Source organism: Caretta caretta, chromosome 4 (genome assembly GCF_965140235.1).
Source record: "Caretta caretta isolate rCarCar2 chromosome 4, rCarCar1.hap1, whole genome shotgun sequence".
Classification (NCBI taxonomy): Eukaryota; Metazoa; Chordata; order Testudines; family Cheloniidae; genus Caretta; species Caretta caretta.
Window position 1 is genome coordinate 55,308,783 of NC_134209.1, and position 25,208 is coordinate 55,333,990.

General features: G+C 41.4%; 2 protein-coding genes across 5 annotated transcripts in view; one reads left to right on the plus strand and one right to left on the minus strand.

Moving 5' to 3' along the window:
• SCLT1 (sodium channel and clathrin linker 1) overlaps positions 1-620 on the minus strand; it is a 128,454-nt gene extending 127,834 nt beyond the window's left edge. Inside the window, exon 1 of the mRNA XM_048847332.2 lies at positions 511-620. The gene's annotated coding sequence lies outside the window, so the exon portion shown is untranslated. The remainder of the gene's footprint in view (positions 1-510) is intronic.
• LOC125635547 (UPF0462 protein C4orf33) lies at positions 540-24,846 on the plus strand. 4 transcript variants are annotated; one of them, XM_048847336.2, is made up of 7 exons: positions 540-634; positions 3,980-4,092; positions 13,004-13,267; positions 15,618-15,678; positions 15,922-15,973; positions 16,104-16,303; positions 18,379-24,846. In XM_048847336.2, the coding sequence occupies exons 3-7, from the start codon at positions 13,087-13,089 to the stop codon at positions 18,473-18,475; spliced, it is 591 nt and encodes a 196-aa protein (XP_048703293.2). In that variant the 5' UTR covers positions 540-634; positions 3,980-4,092; positions 13,004-13,086; the 3' UTR covers positions 18,476-24,846. The 4 variants fall into 4 exon arrangements, with proteins under 4 accessions (XP_048703293.2, XP_048703292.2, XP_048703298.2 ...); XM_048847335.2 differs by lacking the exon at positions 540-634 and adding an exon at positions 685-768; XM_048847341.2 differs by lacking the exons at positions 540-634; positions 3,980-4,092 and adding an exon at positions 739-768.
• Positions 24,847-25,208: the final 362 nt, after the last annotated feature.

Below are 25,208 nucleotides of genomic sequence, written 5' to 3' on the forward strand. Positions count from 1 at the left end.
GGAAATATTCATTTTTAGGAAGGGGTTCACGAGACATTTTAGTGAAAGGGGTCACAGGTTGTTAAAGCCCGGGAACAAGTGTGCTAAGACCCCAGGCCCCAGCCCCAAACCAGCAGCTCGCGCTGTGCCCAGGTGTCTCCCAGGGGCGGCACACTCCGCCCCACCCCCCAGGAAGTGCCCCGTCCTGCTAACAGGGGCGGTGCGGGCTCGCTCGAGCTCCGCCTCCCCGTCCGGCAAAACCCACCAGGCACTAGAAAGAGGGGGACGCCCGCCGACGGCTCCGCACGCCCTGCCCCGAGCGAACCCCGGGCCGCCCCCGGGAAGGCAGCGAGTCGCAGCAATCGGCTCCGGGGCGCGCGCGGGGGGGCACCGCCGCACACAGGTGTACAAACCCCGCGGCAGTTCGGCGGCGGGAGACGACGACCCTGGGGCCAGAACGAGGCTCAGCGAGCCCGCGCAGCGACTCGCCCTGTGACCCACCCCCTTTCCGGTACAGCCGCCAGCTCCTACCTGTCCAACGCGTACCGCCAGCCCCGCTAAAAACTAGCGCTCCTTCCAACTGCCTTAGCGACCGACGCCGCGAGGAACTGGGCCGCTCACGTGACAGAAATCAATCCACCAATCGGAATCCGAGGTAAGTGGAAAGCGGTTTCTTATTGGTGTAATTTCTGCATAACCATGCGGGTCCGCCTCTTTCTCCCACGTGGGGTAGGGACGGGCCGGACAAGTAGGCGAACGCTGTCGTCCAGCGACGGGCAGCGGCGCGCGGTAGGTGGAATCGCCAGGTCCCTTCTGTTTAGGGGAGCGGGAGCAGCAGCAGCTGCCGCCCCTGCCCCTGCCCCTGCCCCTGCCTGTGCCGGGGAGTGGGAGCCGGGTGCGGGGCGCACTTGGGTGGGCGGGGCCTGCGGGCTAGGTAGGCGGAGACAAGCAGGAGAGTCAGGCCCTAGTAGAACCCGTTCCCCTCCGGGGGCTGGGATGGACGGACCCCAGCAGACCCGAGCGTCAGCAAATATCTCTGACACCCACCAGAGGACCAGGTGCCTCACCCACCCCTCGCCCCTTCAGTGCTGGTCCGCAGAGGGTATGTCTACACTGGAACTAGACACCCGTGGCCGGCCCGTGCTAGCTGACTCCGGCTCCCAGGGCTCAGGCTTGCAGGCTGGTAAATTGCCCTGTAGATGTTTGCGCTGTGGCTGAAGCCTGAGCTCTAGGACCCTGCAAAGTGAGAGGGTCCTAGAGATCAGGCTCCAGCTGGAGCCGGGAAGTCTACATAGTAATGAAAGCTGGTGAGTCAGCTGGCACAAGCCTGAGTTAACTGGCACTGGCCAGCCATGGGTGTCTAGCTGCAGTGTAGACATTGTCATGTTTTATGGGTATCTGTTATTGCTGTCAGCTATTCTATCCACTCAGGTGGCAGAGATCTGTGCAGTGGAGCTAACCTTGCTGATGACTTGTGTGGGTATCCCTTTGATGCAACATGATGGAATTTGGTTTTAGGGTTTGTTTGTTTTAAAACCTAGGAAACTACAAACAAAAAAGTAGTAAAAAGAACATTATTAGGATTGCAAAGTCAAGCACTCAGAAGTCAAATACCAGAATTATAGTTCCATGTTCAACCTTAATTTGGTCCCTTTTTGTGTATGCATTATTATAGTTTTGAATTATGTGATCATATACTATTTTTTCCTGGAATTTATTTTTATCCTTGTTGGAAATTCCTGAAATAAGCCAGAAATGTGTATTGGTCACTGCTAGTGCTTCTATTCTGACTATAAAAAGTATGTGGTATGGAGGGTACCAAACTCTATTTCTCTTTAGCACTATAAGGGATATGTGTAGAGATGCCAATAGCAGAAACAATCCAGTATCAGTAAATTTTGGCCCTACGCTTAGTTATATATTTAATAAGTAATTTAATGCACTCAAAGAGCGGTGAGTATATAAATCAAACACTGGTAATTGTTTTACATTGTTAACTTGAGGCTATGCTATGCAAGTTTTTTCACACAGTTATGAAAGTTCCTTTGTTGTAGAGCCTGTTTAATCAGAATTTGCATATCTTAATTGACTGGTGAGCATTTTGAAGTTTTCTTATAGCAAAGGCTCAAGCATAGAATTATGGGGGAGTATATATCTTTGTACTCTGTCACTATTTTAACCCATTTCTTAAGCAACAACCTATGTAGATTTAGATGTTAATGTTGTTTTCCACTTGAAGAATAGAATTTGCAATGTATACTGTCTCACACATTAGGGTTTGCTCATGCAATCCTTATGCAGGAAAATCTCTGGACTTCAAGAAAAAATGTGCATATCAGGGCTTCAGGTCAGGCAGTTAATGCTTTAATATTTCAAAGACTTTTACCAGACTATTCAAATCTGGAGCATGGAGTTCTGAAAATGAAGGCACAGGCAAAATTCTACATCCCTGTACAAAAGAGCAGACCTCACTTAAGTCAATAGGCCAAATTATCAGTAAAGTTGTACCTGCTTATATAACATCTGAATTTGGCTCTATGGTAGTTGTATCCACATATCTGAGAAGAGAATTTGATCCTCTGTGTTTTGCATATCTCTCATACTAGCAGCTGTCTTTTCAGCCAACTTTTCTATGCATTTTTTCCTATCGTAATAGTGAGTCTGTGGAGTAAGGCCTGGTCTAAACTATACGCTTGGATCGACGTAACTTGCCTTGCATTGACCTAGTTTTGCAAGTGTCTTCACTTAAATTTGGCTCCCAGTGACATATGCCTATTTAGTAACACCACCTCCCAGAGCGGTATAGAGTCACGGTTAATGTAATTAGGTTGACACAATATCAGTGTAGACACTGTGTTGCTTATGTTGACAGTTACTATCTGTCACACAATGCCCCATGCTGACAATGCAAGTACTCCTGGTGAGGACATGCACCACTGACACAAGGAGCCAAGTGTGCACACACACACACAAGCGATTTAATAATTGTGAAGGCTGTATGCTGATATAAGTTAGGTCGACATAACTTTGAAGTGTAGACAAGGTGTAAGATTCCAGGAATGTCACCCTTTACCCGTAAGCCTAGGATGTTTGTTGACTCAGTGTGAAGCAATGGAAGCAGCTACAAGCATGGTTGAGAACTTTTGTTCGGAATACCACCAGGTTCAATTGTCACTGGGTTTCACAGTCTCTTAAGGTAAAATTTGACTTTGAGTTACACCCATGTGGAGTGCAGCTACAGTAAAGCAGTGGCTCTCAACCTTTCCAGTCTACCCTGAGTAGTTCCAGGCTGTCTAAATTTCCAAATAAGATGGACATAGCAATCTCTTCCTTTTCTGGTATTGATAGTCTCTCCCCTTGGTTCCCACAGGTTCTGATTTGGGGTCCAGTGATAGGCAGTAAGTGCTGCTCCCAAAAGTGTTGTTTCCCTGGATCACTTCCTACCAGTCCCCTTTCTCCCCACAACAAATTAAGTAAAGACATTTAAATAACTGGAATCTGTAGAGTGCATGACAAACTTGGATGTGACCTTTAATTCTTTTTAAGTTTCCCATATAAAAGAAGACTAAAATCAAAAGTAAAGTCTCAGACCTTCAGAGCATCACAGGGTTTTCTCTGGGTGTGGTAAAGTCACTATAGCCTGGCATGCAGTATTCCTTCCCAGGAGCTCTGAGTGTATGACAGTTTAGCTCTATTGTCTTCTGGCCCGTTCTTCTGAGTTCCTCCTCCAAGCCATGCATGCTTTGCATGTGTGGTGTGGTGTTGGGGGAACAGGGAATGGGGGTTGTCTGGGCCCAGTGCAGCTGCTCAATCCTTTCCTTACTAGCGTGGGGTTTGTATACTCTATCACACCCCCCTAGACCCAAATCAACACAAGCACCCACACAACAACACAACCAGCATACACAGTAACTCCAACCACACACAGCCCCTCATGCAGCATGGGCTTTCAGCTAGTAGTATCTTAATAAGATGCATTATTTCCTCTTGTCACTTCTAGAACTTGCTCTCCTATAATTCTAACCTGTGAGACCTACCTTCAAGTTTTATGCTTAAGGGGGGAAGCATCACATTTCCTGCTGCTGTCAGGAATTGTAACCACCTACCAAAGAGGTAAGAAAATCTTTTCATTATTGTTTTTCTTCTGATAAATGGTTGTTTTTATGTCTTCTGCAGGGATACTCTCTGGATTTCCCCAGATTTTTTCTAATGAGGGAGAGGAGAAACATAATGGAACATTAAATGACTGAAAATCCAAAGTGCCTCTTCACTAAAGCTACATAATAGCACCAACATTCTATTTTTATTTTTAGAAACTATTACTAGTTTTTATGTATGAGTATATATGTTATGTGCGCACACAGAGGTTTTGATCCTGCATCATACAGTTGCAGAGTGTTGTACATGTAGGCACAAGGTAAAAAATGAGGAGCAGGACAAAGGAAGCATCAGATCCTGATCTGCATAACCACCAAATTACTGCTGTCTAATACCGGAGGGGAGCATGCAGCTTTATTTACATCCTCAGGCACACTCATTCTGTGCCTTTTTTTACCCTGAGCTCTTAAGAGTAAGGGAACAAGCCCACAGTGGGCTTGAGGCTTACTTTCACTAAATGTGGAGAATTACACATAAGACCCCATCTGGCTCCCATTTAAGTTAATGGGAATCTTTCTGTTCACTTCCGTGGGAGCTGAATCAAAACCCAAGTTGCTTAACCTTAATTGTGTCCACACACATCCTCTATGTACACTTCTCCAAAGCACAGTCACCTTATACTCCCGTTGCTTAGTGCATAAGAAGTTATGGGATCAAGGTCTCAAGATTTATGTATGAAATTAGTGACCTTTTGTGATAAACCTTTCAGACACAATTTTTTAAATATTAAAGTGACCATCTGATTATCCACAATATATAACCCTTTTGTGGTTCTGTATATATGAAAAGGTTGGATGGGTTGAGGGGGGCAGTCGGGGTGGATAGGGGGCAGGCTGTTTAGGGAGGCACAGCCTTCCCTACCCGGCCCTCCATACCGTTTCGCAATCCCGATGTGGCCCTTGGGCCAAAAAGTTTGCCCACCTCTGTTCTAAATAGTCACAATCGGAAGACCATAATATTAAGGCTGACTGGATTTCCCCTGGCTTAGTTGCAACCAGTGATTATTACTTCTAAAAACTAGATCACTGTTCAGATGCATGAACTTTTCACAGAGAGCTTGGAATGGTTTGTGGAATTACTGCACGGTGCAATACACAGCTGAACAGCTCTGATCTAGCTAGATAATTTGCTAATTGTGTGTGGCTGTCCTTACCGAGTATGTACGTGCCTCAACTGTGTGCTGGATATAATTCACACCTGGTTAGAGTATATGATCACGCTGTCCTCTAAAAGTTAACTACTGTTATTAGAAAAGCTTTTGTCCCATCACCTGTTTGTGTGAGCATGTTGCCCTCCAGTGGCTTCAGCCTAAAAAGTATATAAGACCTAATGCTTCTACACAAGTATGAATGTTTTTCTCCTGTTTATAATGTAAAAATCTGATACAGTTTTTGAAACTTTCTAATTTAGGGCCAGACAATGACATGCTCTTACATGGGTAAACACTCTTTCTGCCCCCTCCACACCAGGTGAAGTGTACTGTTCCCTATGACAAAGAGTGGCAGAGGACAGTCTTTGCTGTCTGCCTACTTGATCAAGATGTTCCTGCTTTCCCTTTGGTTTGTGGCAGATCTGACACTACCCCAACATAGGCCACTGCCTTGCAGAGAGCATTTTTGTGAACTGTAAGTGCTCCTAAAAGTGCCGTTACAGTATGTCTTGTAAATGTTCTTAGTTTTGTGAGGCTCAGGCATACAAAGTATCACCTATGAAGTAAGCGAGTTCTTGAACTATCCTTTGTATCTTCTGAAACCTAATATAGTACAGCTTAGATTCTCACCTCTCTTTAGCCTCCATCTTCCTTTTCATCCTGCTTTCCCTCCTGTCTCAAAAAAGACAAACAACATTCTGACTTTTAAAGTAGAAAGTCAGGATATTTTAGATAAACAGCTGCCATTAATATCTGTTTGTAATGATGCCTTGGCTTCAATATTCAGTCAAGTGAACATATAAAAAACAAATGTATAGATAGTGAAAGTTGCTTTAGGAAGTGCCAGTGGCTGGTTTTCTAAAGTTTTGGGTGTTTTTTAAGTATTTTTGTAGATTCTATATAATAAATAACTATACATTTTAAGTAATAGAAAGCTACTTCACAGAGTCTGTAAGGGTTCAGATGAGTCTGGTGGCTCTTTAGAATAGTGTTTGGTGCAGTGTCATAGCTGACCAGGTGCTATTCCATCACAACAAGGATAGACCTTTAGTATTTAAGAGTAAAAGAGAGCGTGCAGAATATTCCTCCTGCAATAGGCTGCTTAATGGAGCATTCAGCACACATTGTTGAAGTGGATGAAGTTTTCTGAATTTCAGATTACTGTAGATCCTATACTACCACTGTTTGTGAGTAGTTGGAAGGTGTCGTGGGGGCAGGTGTAGCCATGTCTTTCCTTTCTTTCTGGATTCTCTGAGTGCATCCCCTCATGTATTAGGCTTTGTGCCCTTACTGTTATACCAATAAAATAAAAACCAGCAGGATCTTATTAAAGGGGAAAAGGCAAAATACCACATTTATTGTGAATACAGAAAGAATCATAGTAAGCAGTTAGTTATAGCTATAACATTCCATTCAATCTCATATTCGTTCACACACACACACACACACACACGTTCTGCAAGGTTGTTATCATAGTTACCAGCCTTAGAGTTGCTCATGCCAAGCCACTGGCCAGGTGGCCTGGACATGAGGCGGGAGCAGGGCCTCGTCAGATGCACGTCTGATGCTCCTGGAAGTCGGTTTGCAGAATCAGACCCCAAAGTTCTCACTTTCTAGAGTTCATTTTTATAGGAATTTCTTCCTATGTCAGTCTATGGGAATTACTTCATCATGCTGTTGCTGAATCAGTCAGCAGATGTCACATTCCTGACGGCTCTGTGCTGCCAGATGTTATCTTGTTCTTTGGTTCTCCCATTCTTGAGGCTGTTGGGTGGATTCCAGTCTGCCCTCCGGGGGTCCTCTGGTTGTTTCCACTTGACGCTGCCTTCAACCGATGGACACTGGATTCTTAGGCTGGCACCTCCCTGATCATTCAGTTATTATCCACACCAAGCATCCATCCACATACATCCTCTATCTCTATTTTAATCACAATTGTTAACAAAGCGAGATGAATCCAACAAAAGGGCAGGGAGTCTCTGGGTGCTGTTTCTGTTGTTACAGAGTATTGCTTTGAGTCTCTCTCTGTGTGAGTAGTTGTTGTTACAAAGAATTGCTTTGAGAACAGACTCTGTCTTAGAATGTACTAACACAATTAGCAGCTTGCAAGTTTTACACATAGAGGGAGAGAAACAGTACCAAAAACCAAGAGACCTCTTAATTAGTAATACCCTGGAATTTAAACCATGGGGAATCAAACTCATTTGTGATTTTAATACAGAACTTCTTTAATATGATCCAACGTTACTTCTCCTGGGTTGGAATTCCACAGTTCTCCCACTCTTAGACCAGGTCCTAGACTGTAATACCTTGCGTATCAACTGTGCTTACCCAGTAGGTCTAACAGAGTTCAACACCTGGAGTTTTTCCCTTTGGGAGTCTGAGACAGAGATGAATATGGTGACCAGACAGCCAAATCATTGTTTGTTTTAACAGTCAGAGCAAAGAATTTAGAGAAAAAGGATTATAAACCAACACAGTCTGCATGCATATCTAATGACTTACTATTCCCTCATGTTTGCCTTGACAGGCTGAATTTCTTCTGACACCCCAGCTGGCTTGGGATTTCTGCTTTCCCCTGACAGATCCCCAGCTACTTTCGCTTTGGAAAGAGTCTCTTTTTATCCAGCCAGAGTTCTTTTGTTCTTGTCAGTTCCCATACTTTTGCCTTTGTCATCAAAAAAAACAGTTCAGTAGGCTCTGCAGGAAGTCAAGACAGATTCCTCAGAGCCATTACTCTGTAACAACCCTTATTCCTGAGGGCATTCTGCACCAAAAAAATAAAAATTATGTGCACAATATTTTAAAATTCTGCAAATGTTATTTGTCAAATAAATTTGGAGGCTCTGGCATGGCATTAAGGAGCACAGGCCACTGGCTGCACAGAGATGGGAGATCACTGTGCAGCTCCCCCCCGGGTACAGACTCAGCAGTGAGGCTGCACCTAACCCTGACACAGCCTGCCCCAGAAACACACCAGGGCCCTTCTCCTCTGTGCCAGGTGCACCAGGTGTGGGAAGGCAGACTCAGTGAGGCAGGATCCACGTGTGGAGGGGCTTACTGTGAAGGGAATCCAGGGGTGGGTGGAGAGGGTTCTGTGTGGGGCAATGTGGGTACAGGCAGCTTAGTGGAGAATCCAGATGCACAGGGGCTTGTTGGGGAGTTCTGAGTACAACGGTAATGAGATTCTGCAGGGGGGTCCAGGTGAAGGTGGTTTGGGCTCGGGGCGGGGGGGTCTGTGCATGGGGGTATAGAGCTCAGAAGGGAGTCTGGGAGTGGGGGGCTTAGTTGGGGGGCCCAGGTGTATGGGGAGTGGGGCTCAGCTGGGAGGTTCTGAGTGTGGGAGGGTGAGGCTCGGCAGGAGGGTCTTTGTATGAGGGGGTCTGGATGCATGGGGGTTGGGCAGATGAGGGAGCAGTTCCCTATACAGGGATCCCTCACCCTGCAGCTGAGGAGCGATGGGTGCAGGAAGTGGGAGAGAGGGGGCAGTTTGCAGAGCTTTCTGCAGCTGGAGAAATCAGATGCTGTATAGGGGAAGAGGAAGTCCTGTCCTCCTCAGCCCAGCTGAGACTAGCAGCTGAGCCTGGTCCAGGGTAGAAGCCACCGGCTGGGTTTTCCCCAGTTCCGTCCCCTGCCTCACAGTGATTTACCTCTCTGTTGGCTGCCCTGGGTATCCGAAATATACTGCTGAGGAAGGTTGCGTGACTGTTCTTGTGCCTTCCCATTGCTTTCCCATCAGAAAGTCAGTTTTCTGTGGGGAAGCAAAAAAATCTGTTGGGGAACGTAAATTCTGTGCATGCATGGTGGCACAGAATTCCCCCAGGCGTAAACCCTCAAGTGTTTGCTGAGAGGTGGCTTACATTGAACTTTTCTTCCTTGCTGCTTATTTTCATTACATAAATATAAAGGGAAGGGTAACCACCTTTCTGTATACAGTGCTATAAAATCCCTCCTGGCCAGAGGCAAAATCCTTTCACATGTAAAGGGTTAAGAAACTAAGGTAACCCCGCTGGCACCTGACCCAAAATGGCCAATGAGGGGACAAGATTCTTTCAAATCTGGGGGGGATGGACAAAGGGTTCTGCCTGTCTGTGTGATACTTTTGCCAGGAACAGATCAAGGATGCAAGAACTTCCAACTCCTCTAAAGTTAGTAAGTAATCTAGCTAGAAAATGCGTTAGATTTTCTTCTGTTTAATAGCTTGTAAAATTCGCTGTGCTGGAGGGAATGTGTATTCCTGTTTTTGTGTCTTTTTGTAACTTAAGGTTTTGCCTAGAGGGATTCTCTATGTTTTGAATCTGATTACCTGTAAAGTATTTACCATCCTGATTTTACAGGGGTGATTCTTTTACCTTTTCTTTAAATAAAATTCTTCTTTTAAGAACCTGATTGATTTTTCATTGTTCTTAAGATCCAAGGGTTTGGGTCTGGTGTTCACCTGCACCAATTGTCTGATCACCTGATCCATCGTCTACAGCCAAGCTCTGCGATACAACCGCATTTGCTCCAACCCCTCAGACAGACACAAACACCTACAAGATCTCTGTCAAGCTTTCTTACAACTACAATACCCACCTGCGGAAGTAAAGAAACAGATTGATAGAGCCAGAAGAGTTCCCAGAAGTTACCTACTACAGGACAGGCCTAACAAAGAAAATAACAGAACGCCACTAGCCGTCACCTTCAGCCCCCAACTAAAACCCCTCCAATGCATTATTAAGGATCTACAACCTATCCTAAAGGATGACCCAACACTCTCTCAAATCTTGGGAGACAGGCCAGTCCTTGCCTACAGACAGCCCCACAACCTGAAGCAAATACTCACCAACAACCACATACCACACAACAGAACCACTTACCCAGGAACTTATCCTTGCAACAAAGCCCGTTGCCAACTGTGCCCACGTATCTATTCAGGGGACACCATCACAGGGCCTAATACCATCAGCCACACTATCAGAGGCTCGCTCACCTGCACATCCACCAATGTGATATATGCCATCATGTGCCAGCAATGCCCCTCTGCCATGTACATTGGTCAAACTGGACAGTCTCTACGTAAAAGAATAAATGGACACAAATCAGATGTCAAGAATTATAACATTCATAAACCAGTCGGAGAACACTTCAATCTCTCTGGTCACGCAATCACAGACATGAAGGTCGCTATCTTAAAACAAAAAAACTTCAAATCCAGACTCCAGCGAGAAACTGCTGAATTGGAATTCATTTGCAAATTGGATACTATTAATTTAGGCTTAAATAGAGACTGGGAGTGGCTAAGTCATTATGCAAGGTAGCCTGTTTCCTCTTGTTTTTTCCTACGCGCCCCCCCCCCCAGACGTTCTGGTTTAACTTGGATTTAAACTTGGAGAGTGGACAGTTTGGATGAGCTATTGCCAGCAGGAGAGTGAGTTTGTGTGTGTGTGTGTGTGTGTGTGTCCTGGGGGGGGAAGGGGGGGTGAGAGAGCCTGGATTTGTGCTGGACATGGCCCACCTTGATTACCATGCACATTGTAGGGAGAGTGGTCACTTTGGATGAGCTATTACCAGCAGGAGAGTGAGTTTGTGTGTGTGTTTTTTGGAGGGAGGTGAGGGGGTGAGAAAACCTGGATTTGTGCTGGAAGTGGCCCAACTTGATGATCACTTTAGATAAGCTATTACCAGCAGGACAGTGGGGTGGGAGGAGGTATTGTTTCATATTCTCTGTGTGTATATAAAGTCTGCTGCAGTTTCCACGATATGCATCCGATGAAGTGAGCTGTAGCTCACGAAAGCTCATGCTCAAATAAATTGGTTAGTCTCTAAGGTGCCACAAGTACTCCTTTTCTTTTTGCCAATATATCCATACACTAAATATTCCAATAACCAGGTCAACATACATTCTTCATACATTATTGCAGCTCCACTTCCTTCACAGAAGGTTCTTTGTTTTAAACCACCACACTCCCCATTAATTTCATTGAAGACGTCTGTCATGGTCAGTAGCAGAATATGGTGGTTTATTTGCAGATAACCTTTAAAAGGATAAGCTTTACAGTTTACCTTTTTAATTGAAAAGTTACCTGAGTGCTGCAATGAACATAAAGACTCAGCAATGGGTTTATTAAGTTGAAATGTTGGTTTGGTTCTTAAGTCCTTGCATTTTATTGGTTTACAGCAGAGCAATCCTTAGTGCCAACTGTTTTCTGATCATTTTAATTTCTTCTATTTTGACGTTTACAAAACGGGTATTACATGTTACTTTGCCATGAAATAAATTGATTTTCACATTCTCAAATCAGTGAAGTTACATTTTGCAGTGGAAATTTATAGTTTGGTCTAATGTAGAATAGATGTTGATTATTTTGGTAAAAATCTTTGACAATTTGTGGAAGATATGTTTTTGTGCACATGCACAGTTGCCATTTCTTAATCTTAACTTGGGAGATCGTATTTTCAAAAAAACAAAAGTAATTGGATCTTATTCTAAATGAATCGCTTGGCAATTTTATTTATTTTAATTATGCAAGTGTAAGATTACTAGTTAATGCTTTCAGGAGACATACATTTTGTTTTGCATTTGTTTTAAAATATTGAAAGATGTTTTTCAAATTTTCTGACATTTATTTAAAAAAAATTCTCATGTTAAGGTATTGTACAGAAACGCCTATGTGGAACCTCCCGATTACTTCATGGCCTGAAGATGGGGCCCAGAGGTCACGCAGAGTATTTTGCAACCACCTGAGCACTGAGGAGCCAGGCTTTGTGACAATCCACTATGACATTGTGGGGGATGATTGTGATGGGTCAGAGGGGCAGGACATTATCTATGCAGATCTTTTGCCTACAATCCCTGCAAATGGGAACATAGTTGGCCAGGGACACTCCTATAGACTACAGTACCAGAAGCAGCCACGGACTAGGTGTATGATGAGAGGTAGAAAAACATATCTTAGCCCCACGTTTCCAAATCCTTCAATTGGACCCTCCACACACACAGTCTTTTTGTTTATGTTTTGAATGTGGGATCAGGATTACATCATATGTTCCTGTCCTACAGGGTGAATTTCATTGAATAACACTGAGGTCCTGTTTTGAAAAAACAAGATCTCCTTGCTCTTTTCCTTCAGAAAAGGATGAATTTTAGGGGTCCAGGACTATATGTGTATAGCTTAGGAATAAGTTTTTAATTAAGTGCATATTGTGACCATCTTAATATTTGAGCTCAGCTGCTTTGTCTAAATTTTTAAAAAGTGTGCAGCATTTGCTTTTATTATAAAACTCATTTGGCTAAATTCTTTTTTGCAGCAAACTAGTGCAACTTCTTTGACTTTAGCAGAGTTGCATTTGTATGTGAAGACTGAATCTGACCTCTGTTACTATGACCAAGCTTATTTTATCAGTCCTTGTATGTGAAAAGCAGAATTTTCAATTAACCGTATTAAGCTGTGTCAAGAATATTAATCCATTTTATGGCCTCTGTGCAGTCTTTCATTTTAATTTTGCTCAATTTTCTTTAAGCTAGTCCTTCCATTTAAAGGGCATCATCCTGCAGCCCTTATTCCTAGGAGAAGTCCCACTGACATTCATTTGCATTTTCCTCATCAGTAAGAACTGAAAGATCAGGTACAAAGAGATCAATTATCCCATGTGCTAACTTGCTTTGAGTTTCATGCTGAAGATAACAAAATAGCATTGCATAAAATTTTGTATTTTTTTTTCTTCTTCCTTTAGACAATACCAACAGGACAGTCTTTTCAGCTAATCTTGGAATTGTTGACATACTTCCATTTCCAGTTCGTTTACAAAATAGTTAGATGGAATTTAAAATTGAACACACATGGGACAGTTTACCAGTGAGTCATGAGCCAGCAACTGTCAGGCTGAAGTCCGGCAGTGCAGGATTGCTGATGGAAGTAAGTGCTCTCTTCTTTAATGATCCTCCAGCACCACTTGTAGAGCCAGGAAAGCCTTTCAATGGACTGTGGGACTATGAGGGTAAGTGGAAATGTTTTATTGCGAACAAAAATCTTGTGTAATACCTTGAGCAGTTTACTTAATTTGTGTACCAGTGTAGATGTTAGTGTTCCTGTGCAGTTGACGTATCTAGTTTTAGTTTTAAATCCTGTGACAAGTTATTTCACCAGGCCAATATAGCTTGAACTGACAGATACATTAAATCTATTTGGTACAAATTCTGATTCTTTGATCACAATACAGTTCCCTTAAAGACGACAAAGTCTGGTAAGACTGTAAAGTTAACATTCTTTTTTCCCTTAATATGTTGAGTGTTCAAGAAGACATTTCACTACTACTACTGACTACTTATTTATGATGACACCTTGCATTCAGAAAGTTCCTGAAGCAACTTACAAACTTTACATTGTCTGTATCTATATAAATCAATTCTCTCATTATAGAAATACAGTCAACCTTGGAACAAAGAGTCGTGGGTAGTTGTTTAATAGAACATACAACAAATTACATTAGTTTGGGAAAGGAAGTGATCAATATGTTATCTAATTGAAACATATGAATATATGAGGCAAACAGAGTGTAAATACCTAAATAAGATTTTTTCCAACACAGTGGAATTAACGCCACTGTTCCTGTTAAAAGTGTAGAAATGCAATTTGTTTAGTTAAAAATATTTGATTTTTGTTATTAAAAAGTGTAGAGGGATGGGGTGTAGTATAGAGGGATAGTCATGAGATCTCGAATGACAAGTAATGTCGCATCCTAAAGATGGGAGGAGGGGGGTATATATTTAGAAATGTACAGATAAAGTGGCAATTGTGTTAATCCTAATGAATGAAGATTGTACTCCTTCCTTAAAGAAACAGACAACTCAATTTAAACCAGTAATAGTTTAAACTGTAAACCAGTAACTGGCAAATTTTGATAACTCTTTTCAGCAGTTATTGAACTTCTTCTGATGGGAATCTATTTGAGAGATAATAAATTTGCAGGAGGCTACTGCCCAACAAAATTGACCCCACACACATTATGTGAAAACAGGGAAATTTTATTAGTTCATGTAATCTTCAGTGCAAAATTATGCCTATCCCAAAATTTGTTTTTACAACAGTGCTGTTGTTTCTTCTTCTCTGTATGTCATTCTTTTTTTTTTCCTTTTTCAGTTGTGCTCTTGTGAATGGGTCAGTCTGTTATGTTTACAGCCATGCTCCATCTTCTGTTGTGATTATCAAAGCACTAATACTAGTGATCTACCAAAAAGTTAACACCCATCACCCACAAAATTCATTACATCTAAAAAGTCAAGATTAATGCAGAATACAACCAAAATAATTTAATAACCAGATAGTAAATTGTATTTATTCCTTTCTATAGCCGAAATCAATAACTTCTATTTCTTGCTCTGAAAAAGTACATTGTGGTGAGAGTGCACTATACTTTGTTCTGACATTGCAATAAATGACCTCAAGATTCATATTTAACGTTCTTTGCTAATTTGAAAGTGGTGCGGTATTCAGGCCATGAGACTCTCCCTTATCATACACTTTCCCATAAACTTCTCCTGAAGGGTGATACAACAAGGGCAGCTTGCTTCCAAGTATGCCTGCTGCCTTAGAACACTACTTCTATCTCCAGAGTCAGTCATCCTCCAGAAAAGCTAATGGCTTTTACAGTCCAAACATTTTATTCCTTGGCTGTTTGTATCCTCCTCCCAGGATTCCTGCTTCAGCTGGTCTTAATGATAGGCCTCTGCGTGCAGCTTAATCTTTGTGTGCGTGCATGTGTACACCTGTGGGTTTTTTCTTTCTTGTCTTTTATTTTATGTTCAAGCCAGTAGATTGGAAATTCAAAGTGCCAGGTTCCTGCACTTAGGTGCTTTACTTATGATGTCCACTGTGAGTGCAATTGACTACAATCACTAAGTCTTAACCAATTTCACTCACAGCAGGCATCACAAGTGAAGTGCTTCTGAGCTGTTGCTACTTTTGTCCCATTGACCGCTAACATCAGTTAGCAGAACTCTTTTTCCCCTTGACTCCAGCTTGAGACCCAGTAGTTAGATAGAACAAAGCAAAATCAAAATAACCTCTTTATTGCTGCTTTTTCTTAATAAAGCTCCTTCTGGTGACCTTTTTTTTTTTTTTTTTTAATCAGCTAAGCATTGCCGTTCTAAATGATGATTGTGGCATATTGCTCAGAATAGCTTACAAACTGCTGATGGCATAGGTACAATAAGTGGAATTCTAGAACATTGTAGGTTACGATTCTGCATAAAAAGGTATTTAGTGAGAAGTTCAGAGGCGGAACAGAATAAATAATTACCATATTATATTGATGGCGTGTATGGGGGTTTTTTTTGTTTGTTTTTCAGTTGTTGAAGCATTTTTCTTGAGTGAGACAACTAAGCGGTACTTGGAAGTTGAACTCTGTCCGTAAGTACGGTGCTTTTCTATTTTTAAAATGTGTCACCTTACATTTTCAATGCCATTATATTAGCATTTCTAATGTTCACTCAGACACACACAATTGTGGAGGTGTGGTAGGGAATAGAACAGTTGTGGTAGCTACTTCAGCCCTGAGATGTAATGGGAAGTCATACATATATGTGAATATAGGAATATACTAATAGTTTACTTCAGCTGAATAACGTTGTTGCTCTATTTTAATATGGTCAGCCATGGACAACATTTATTGCTGTTGCTTTCTGGCAGAAGAAGAGTATGGAAAGTAAGTGATAAAACGCATTCCATAAAAGTGTGGAAAATTAACATCCTTTCTTAGTATCTAGTTGATCTTTATCTTTCAAGCAAATAGGAAACAACTGCCTTTCTTTTGCTTTTTTATTGCTCTAACATAGCAAGAACTTGCTTTAACATATGAAGTGTCCAGAACAGAGACCAAATGGGAAGGCAGAGCTCATCTTCCTTGGAGATATTTTCCACCATACACTGACAAGTTTAATGCATTTGCAATTCATGGGTCAGAAGCAAAGAGAACTTATGAAGCACTTTACCCTGTGCCTCAGCATGAAATACAGAAAGGACAGAAACCTGATTTGTAAGTAGAAAATTACCTCATCTGCATCACAATATATAATAGGAGTATTGGAGAAATTTTTGTAAAATGGAGTTAATTTAGTTATAAAATTAAGACTACCATCCTAGTGCTTTAATTATGCTGCTAAGCACCAGTTCCGCAAGCACTCCTGTGTGTAAAGAGTTCTGTGGCAAATAGCTGTAATTAGAGGTTGATTTTTACTGCTATCCCTTAAGTGCATAGCAAATTATACTTTCAACACCAGTGGCATCTATTTCATCACAGTTCTCAACAAGATCAATAATTTGATTGTCCCACATTTTCCTGCCTAGAGCACCCTTTGAAATGCCAACCAGTAATAATCTTACTATATGCATCTCCAGTGGACCTGCTTTGTTTCTTCTTTACTGTTCATGACAGCCCTGGCCCAGTTTCTCATTTTGGAACTGATTGCAGTAAAGGGGGACTGACTAAATCAGTTGAAAGAGATTGTAATATTAAAAAAACAGACATCATCAACAGAAAAAGAGACAAGCATGACCTCACCCGGATTCCATTTTGGGCCTATTTATTGCCCTGACCATGAAGTGAAGTCAGACAACGATGAACTGGGTTATAATACTAATTGCTACTTCTGTGCAATAAGGCTTCTGGTATTTGTGGTGTTTAAAAAGAATGCCTTATCTTTTGCAGCAAACAAGGGAGTGCCAGAAGGATTTTGTGGGGGAAGGAGAGAATTTATGGAATATCTAACAATATTTGTGTGAATTCTCCCCAAACCTTTGTATGGGGGAGCATTCAGCATATAAATAGATTTATTCCAATTTCAGTTTTGCTTTGTAATTCGTCTTTACTATTGGTTTTTGACTCTTCAGGGTTAAATCAAGTGAAGAAAGATCAAAGGTTATTTGAAAAGAGGGGGAAAAAATCCTTCCCTTTAACAGTTATGTGATACTAGCATAGTGTGAGCTGTATTACATGATTTACTAGCTGGTACTTATGACTACAGCATATGTAATGGAAAGAAGACATCTAGTATTCTAATGCTCCAGTAGAGTAGCCCAAAGGGATGCACCAAGGAAGGCTTTTTACAGGGTTTTAATCAGGATTTTATGCATAGCTTTAATTTCATTCTTGTGTAAATGGGAAAGGGAGATTTCAATCCCTATGTACCCATCCCTTTTATACCAGCCTAATTTTCCTTCCCTCTGTGCTTTTTTCTGCCTTTGATGTCCTCTTCCTCTTTTCCTTTTCCTCCCAAATGCCCTATTCATGTTTACTAATCCTCTCCAATCATTTCTCCTACCCCACCATGGCTCTAAAAGTAAATTAATAATAATAATTAATAAAGTAATGGAAATAAGCAGTGTTTCCATCATTTTCATTGTTGCCTATTTGGGGAGGGGGAAGGAGGGAGAAACCTGGTTAAGTACTGTCTTTGGGCTAGATCTTGAGCTTTAAGTAACATCACTGGTGGATTCTGGACATAGAGCCAGCATAACAGGCAAGGAGAGGGTCATTCCAGGGACAGCGGTGATCCTCCAATAGTCAGGGTCCTACATCAGATTCCCTCTCTACTGCTAACATGGAAGATGTGGCTGGAGGCAAGGGGTGAAGTGCGTCTCCCTTTTTACCGGACTGATTTACCAAGTGCAGTTTCAGCCTCCATTAGCAGCCAGTGTCCATTAGATCAGCCATCAGGGAGCTTTAACTTAAGTTTGGAAACTGGCCCAGTGCACAGCAGCCCAAAGAGTGCAGGAATTTAAAGGTGAGCTTAATGCAAGCTAACTTTACACCCAATATGTGCTGTGTGCTGCTTGGCTGTAGCTATGGATTTGGACCTATATTTTCAATGCAAGATTTGTTGAAGTCTTCTTACATAGCTCTACAATATTCCTAATTTATTAGATCTAGTTCTCACAAAACAGAGTATGGAAAATAAAGAGAACACTGGTTATGTCACTGTCCAAGAACTCAGGAAAATAAATATTAAATTATTTTTACAGATATGCAACCATTTTTATTCTTAACTTCTGAGTGTAAAGAAACAAATCTCATACCCTGAGTAATTTTCCCCTTCCCCATTTTATTTACAGCCATCGTTTGGAATTTTTCAAACCACTTAACCTGAAGGTGTTAATGGGAGAAGATTGGAAACAGCCTGAATCAGATCTGTGGATGTCAATTGATTAGATAAACGGATTTAAAAAATTAGGTATTTGATATGATTCAGCGTGGATGAAGCTGTAAGAACCAACCTCTTCAGCTAAACTATGATAAGAGTTTTAGTATGCATTTATAAATGTCGTAAAAAAATGAGTGTTTGAAGGCCTTTTTAAGCACCAAAAAAAGTCAATCTTTTAAAAAGTAAGTTGTCCACAGCAGTTACATCTAAAAATCATGGGTCAATGGTAGAGGCTCCTTTTGTATTACCTCATCAAGACACAGATGTGGAACTCGCCTGTTCATGTAAGATGGTGGTGAGCCCATTTAAGTCATCCAGTTCATGCCCTTGGGCCTGCTACTGCAGGGAAAAAGATACTCTGACTAGAGTTGTACATTCAAGTTATAGTTAGTCAGGTTACAGTTCTTGGAAAAATCCAGTGTTTGAGCTGGGATATTCAGGTTATACAGTATAATCTGCATGTTTCTCCCTTACATTGAGCGATCTCCAAATATTTAGAGAGATTTTCACTGCTACATGGTTTTCATAACTTTTGCCATTGTGATTCTTGTTACCACTGGTAATTAAGTGATAAATCTGTCCTATTAACTGAATCTTGAGCTTTTTCATAGTATTTATGTAACATTGCGCTCAGCTACATTACCTGACTTGTATGTTATGGAATGCTGATTCTACAATGGGGTTTGTTATATTGTATTTAACAACAATTTTTACATAACAGCGTTGCACAATTAATAAGGTAACCAAAATAGAATAATTGTTCTTTCCTCAGTGTCTTGTTTTTGGGGGATGTATAGAATTCCTTTATATATACCTTTTTTTTTTTTTTTTTTTTAAAGAGTGTAGGTTCTTTGGGATATGACCCATGTTCTCTTGTGTTTGTACAGTACCTAGCACATGGTGGAGTTTCACCAGTAACAAGTAATAAATAACTGAACATATACTATGCATATGGAGGCAGTATGGTCCAGTGGATAGGGCACCAGACTGGGAGTCAGGAAACTTAAGTTTTAATATCCACTGTGACATACAGCCTACTTCCTGACATCCAGTGCTGCTATGCCTCAGGCCACGTCTACACTTAAAAATTAGATCGACATAGCTACATTGCTCAGGGCTGTGAAAAATTTCACACTCTGTGCAAAGTAGTTAGCTGCATCTTCTGTGGGGGTTAGGCTGACCTAAGTTGACAGAAGAATTCTTGCATCTCGGAGAGGTGGATTACCTATCATCACCTATTATCAATGGAAACCCCTCCTCTGTCAATATAGCAAGTATCTACGCTACAATGCTACAGCGGCAAAACTGCCGCATCATAACTGCCACAGTACCCATGCTAGTATAAATGTGGCCTCAGTTTCCCTTTAGCAGATTGGGGTCTTCCCCATGTTTGTAGGGTGAGTTGGGAGCATTGGCCCTCCAACCAAAGTCTTCTGGGGCAAACCAAAAGCTCCAGTAAACAATGAAGTGTGCTAGCCCCCTTCTGGCCTCAGTAATCCTTTTCCAGCTCTCTCTCAATAGTCCTTCTGGCACGAAAGTCAGTTTGCTCCCTGTACATAAGAATGGCCATACTAGGTCAGACCAAAGGTCCATAGAATCATAGTACTGGAAGGGACCTTCAGAGGTCATCTAGTCCAGTCCCCTGGCCTCATGGCAGGTCTATATATTACCTAGACCATTCCTGACAGGTGTTTATCTAACCTGCTCTTATAAATCTCCAATGATGGAGATTCCCCAACCTCCGTAGGTAATTTATTCCAGTGCTTACCTGGTCTTATCCATCTAGCCCAGTATCCTGTCTTCCGACAGTGGCCAATACCAGGTGCTCCAGAGGGAATGAACAGAACAGGTGATCATCAAGTTGTGGTGATTGAGGTACGGGGGAGCCTGAGACCTCCCTTTCCAATCTGGGCTCCAAACCTGTGAAGTTATTGTTCTACTTCACTTTTTGCCTGTCTTCTTTCAACACAACTTCCTAGCCAATTCTCAGGCCTCTTCAGCTGAGCTCCTTGCAGGGTTCCATTGCTGCTCCCTCTCTGACTCTGCACAGTCATGGGCTAGGATAATGGCAGCTGGCCCTTGGCAGAACTTCACAGATTTTTAAGGACAAAAAGGAACGTTATGATTATCTACTCTGACATATTCTGTATCGTGGCCACAGCACAGGCCATAGAACCTCGTTAAGTACTTTTTGCACCAAAGCCATAACTTCTGTTTAACTTCTAGCATATCTTTCTCTAAAATGAGTCTTTAAATAATGACTTCAAATGTCAGAGAATCCACCAAAGTAAGTTCTTCCAAGGGTTAATTACTCTCACTTAAAAAATATTTCTAAACTAAATTTGTCTAGCTTCAATTTCCAGCCATTGGACCTTGTTATGGCTTTTTCTGCTAGATTAAAGAGCCATCTATTAAAGGAAATCTATTCCTGTGTTTCAGTCACATGTTCTGTGGAGTCCCAGTGCTATGACCAGGGAGGAAATTAGACTAGACTGGTGACAGCCAGGGCTGACCTCTTCTCTTCTTAAACAGCCTGCTGACCATATAACACCAGCTATGCCAGTGATTTACATGACTTTGGGCAAGTCACTTAATGTTCCTCTGCCACATTTTCCCCATCTGTAAAATAGGATTAACAATGTTTATCCATCTTTCTAAAGTGCTTAGATAGATGGATGAACATTCTTGCACTGTGTCTGTGGTACCTGAACACAATATGGATATGTCAACACTGCAGCTGGGAGCAAGCTTCCCAGTGCAGGCAGACAGACTGATGCTAGTAAGGCTTTTGCTGGTGTGCTAAAAATAGCAGCATGGTTATTGCTGCTCAGGCAGCAACTTGGGCTCTCCAGCCCATCCAGTCCCTTGGGGCCAAGCTCGGGTTGCTAGCCCGAGCCTCTGCCAGAGCTACAACATCCACTCTGTTGTTCTTAGCATGCTAGCTCAAGTCTGTCTACCTGGTCTCGGAGGCTCACTCCCAGCTATAGTGTAGAAATACATTTCCTGATGCCATCTGTGGAAGGATTGGAGAATTTTGGTGTTCACAGTCGTGTTTAACTGTGCAGTGTGCCTTTAAAACTGGCTCTACTGCATGTATCATGTTCTGAAGAAGAAGAAGGGAAAAGTTTTTCATACACTGCTGTTCACTGCCTTTTGCTTATTAACAGGCATAAATCAATTTATTTGCCTAAATAGTGTCTTAACAATTCATTTTTCCTTACATTCATGCCACACCGTCTGCATCTATTAAAAAATTGTGAAAAGTGAAAGCTGAGTTTTGCTAATACTAAGGAAATGGTACATATTAAAATATCATTTTCTCACCATGTGTTTAAAATTCAAATACTCTGGTTTAGTAAACTCTGTGGACTCTGCTCAGATTATTAAAACCATACCTGCTTTTGGGGTAGGAAGAGGTGCATGCCTTGTCTAGGGGCGCTTAGCCTTGTGGAGGGTAGGAGCATGCATATTTCTTTGAGATACATGTGGGAAGGACCACACTCGCCGTACACTGTTCAGAATAGTCCTCCTGCTGCAACCCATTGTGTATGCAGGGGAAGGAGTATGGCCATGCCCCATTCCTAAATCTATCCTCTGTGTTGTTTCAGTCAAGCTTCCCCTTCCATAAGAGGCCTCATTCTGGCTGCTCTGTCTCACTGTCAAGGTTCTGCCTAGCCTCCTTCACTTTAGTATCTGAGGGCCAGATTTTTAAAGGTATTTAGGCTCCTATCTGCATTTTTGGGGACCTGAGATATTTAATAATATGGCCCTCAGTGCCTCCTAGGAGGTACTTGCTGATTTTGCAAGAACGCTACAGGGATATGGGTATCCTTATCCCACACAATGCACCCATGCTGCAGAGGGGATGATTTGACTCTCCTATACATTCCTCTTAACATTTTTTTAGTGGCTAACTCTGCTTTGTTATGAGGGGGGAAATACTTCTCATTTCTTCCTAACCATATGAAGAAAATGTTTTCAAAGTGATATAGGGTTAGTTTTATTCCTCAGTATTTTGATGTGTACACAATATTTACTTTAGGCTCCCTTTCCATTAGTAGATTTATATATTCCAAAGCGAGAAGGGACCATTGTGATCATCTAGTCTGACCTCCTGTATAACACAGGCCATAGAACTTCTTCCCAAAAATAATTCCTCGAGTATATCTTTTAGGAAAACATCCAATTTTGATTTCTGAAATGTCAGTGATGGAGAGAATCTACCACAACACTTGATAAATTGTTCCAGTGGTAAATTAGTTTAAAAGTTATGCCTTATTTCCAGTCTGAATTTGTCTAGATTCAACTTCTAGCCATTGGATCATTTCATACTTTTCTCTGCTAGATTGAAGAGCCCATTATTAAATATCTGTTCCCCATGTAGGTACTTAAACTGTAATCAAGATTATAAACTGTAATGAGTTGCTGTGCTGGCATACCCATTCTCCATTCAATTGTATGCTCTCTAACCAATAAGGGCAGTTTGGCTTTTCTGAGCTCCATTCTTATGCAAATAGATGACTGCATTCTTAGTGTCACCAATTCTTTCTGCTCTCTTAATTAGACTTACAGATTTCTTGCTATAAAGTGCCATTTGTTGAAAATAGTAAGTATTGTATATATAGTTTTTAGGCTTCTTTTTACACCTGCAGTGCATACACATCCCCCTGAAAATTACCCTGTAGTCTTGAGAATATTGATCAATCCAATAAATACTAGTTTAAAAAAATACAAGAGTTCTGCTATCCCTCAAATCTGTCTTATTTAATGAAATATAGTCATGGGCAAAAGGAATAATTTTCTTTTAACATTTCAGTATTTCATATATGCACTGTTTGATGTTTGTGAAACATTTAATTTTGCCATTTAAAGTAAAGCATTTTGAGTGTAAAGGGAAGGCTGTATTTAGAGCTTGTATCAAACAGATTTTCTTTTCTCATACTCAGCTGATTATCCTATATTTAAAGGAACAATAAGTCCAGTGATATTTACTCAGGTGGTTTTCAGCCCATTTTCCCCATCAGACTTCAAATTCTGTCCTTGGATGCGTCTGTGGGATTCTTATTGACTATATCTGAGAGAAGCAGATGAGTTACTTTCACCCTAAATAAAATTATTCTTTTGTTGCAATAGGTTATTACATTAGCTGTTTATTAAAATACAGATTATTATATAGATCATATACACCATATATACTGTATGGAGAATATCTGCATGATAAGTTGCAGAGCTAGGTGATACAGACTTTATAGCTTTGAAAACTTTTCCTGTGCTCTGTCTACTAATCCGTCTCCTGTGGATTTATTTTAACATTTTAAACTTGGAGGAGCATTTTTAAACTGTTACCGTCTTTTAAAAATCAGCCTGCCTGATCAATATTTCCAATGGGCAATATTCAGTCCATCATCGGTTACAGTCTAATATCTCATGGCCCAGGAGACTGAATTATAGGAGTTTTATTCCTCTGGAAAGGGGATAGTCTCAGTAGGATGCATAGCACTTGATGCTAGCCCTGCAAAGAGTCAAGATAACTGATTTTATAGTCTGACATTTTTTGTATATGGAAAAAGTACTTTAGGTAATATTTAGAGGGTGGGGTTTTTTGTTTTTGAAGCCATAACTTTCTTCTCCCTCCTGAGCCCTGTATCGTAGGACTCCTGGTAAATCAAGGTATAAACCTGCTGTCATTGAAGGCCATGCCAAAAGTCTGCCTCCATTGGGCATATAACTGGGTGACTAAAGGAGCCTGGAGAAAGTACCAATAAGTGTTTAAGATGCTCCTGAATATTCCTAATCTAGTTCTTCTGTAACATGTGGCACATGGAGTGTATGTATGGGAGGGAGAAGGCTAATAAAGGTTTTATTAACACTGGTTTAAGTTGACCTGCGTAAGTCATTTGTGGTCTCATAACTTGTGAGTAATACAGCTATCAAAAATGCATGCTTGTGAAAGTGCCCCATTTTCTATTTTCTCTTTTCTCACTTGTGGGCCTGTGATGTATGGAGTAGCTGCAGAATGGAACCCTATGATATTATATGAGTGGGAAATATCAATCCAAATTTCTGTTTGCTAATACCACCAACCATTCTCTCCTCACCATTTTCTTATGAAATGTAACAAGGTATGATTGGAATGAGAAAAAGACTGATTTCTAGTCCTCACAAAAGGTTTTATGCTGTTGGAGTTGCAGAACATCACAATCCCATTCTCTTCAGTCAGTCAGAAGATGGATTCATAAAGCCTAAAATCTGTGTAATGTAAATGATCATTCACTGTAATCTGCTCAAAGCCTCATTCAGCCTGAGAAGGAGCTCTGTGAAGCTCAAAGGCTTGTGTCTCTCACCAACAGAAATTGGTCCAATAAAAGATATTACCTCACCCACTTTGTCTCATTCATACAAAATCATTCTTAGCTGTTGGCAACTGCAAAGTTCTGTATTTTTCTTTCTTTACTACTTTTTTGTTTTGTTTTGAAGTTCTGCTGATTCTAAATGAGCTATCAGCCTCTTTAAAATACGGCCTAAGTGTGTGTCTGTCTTCAGCGGAGGGTCCCACAGCTGCACCTCATTTTTCTTTCCAAATTCCAGAAAAGTGTATGTGTGCGCACGCGTGCATAATCAGGAAACTTTCTGGTTTAACAACCCTAGAGACTGAAGTAGCCATAGAAAAACTGGCAATACAAGGATTTGATCAATGTGTCTGCTCTGGAGGGACCACCTTTTTGGGATGAGAGGGTAATT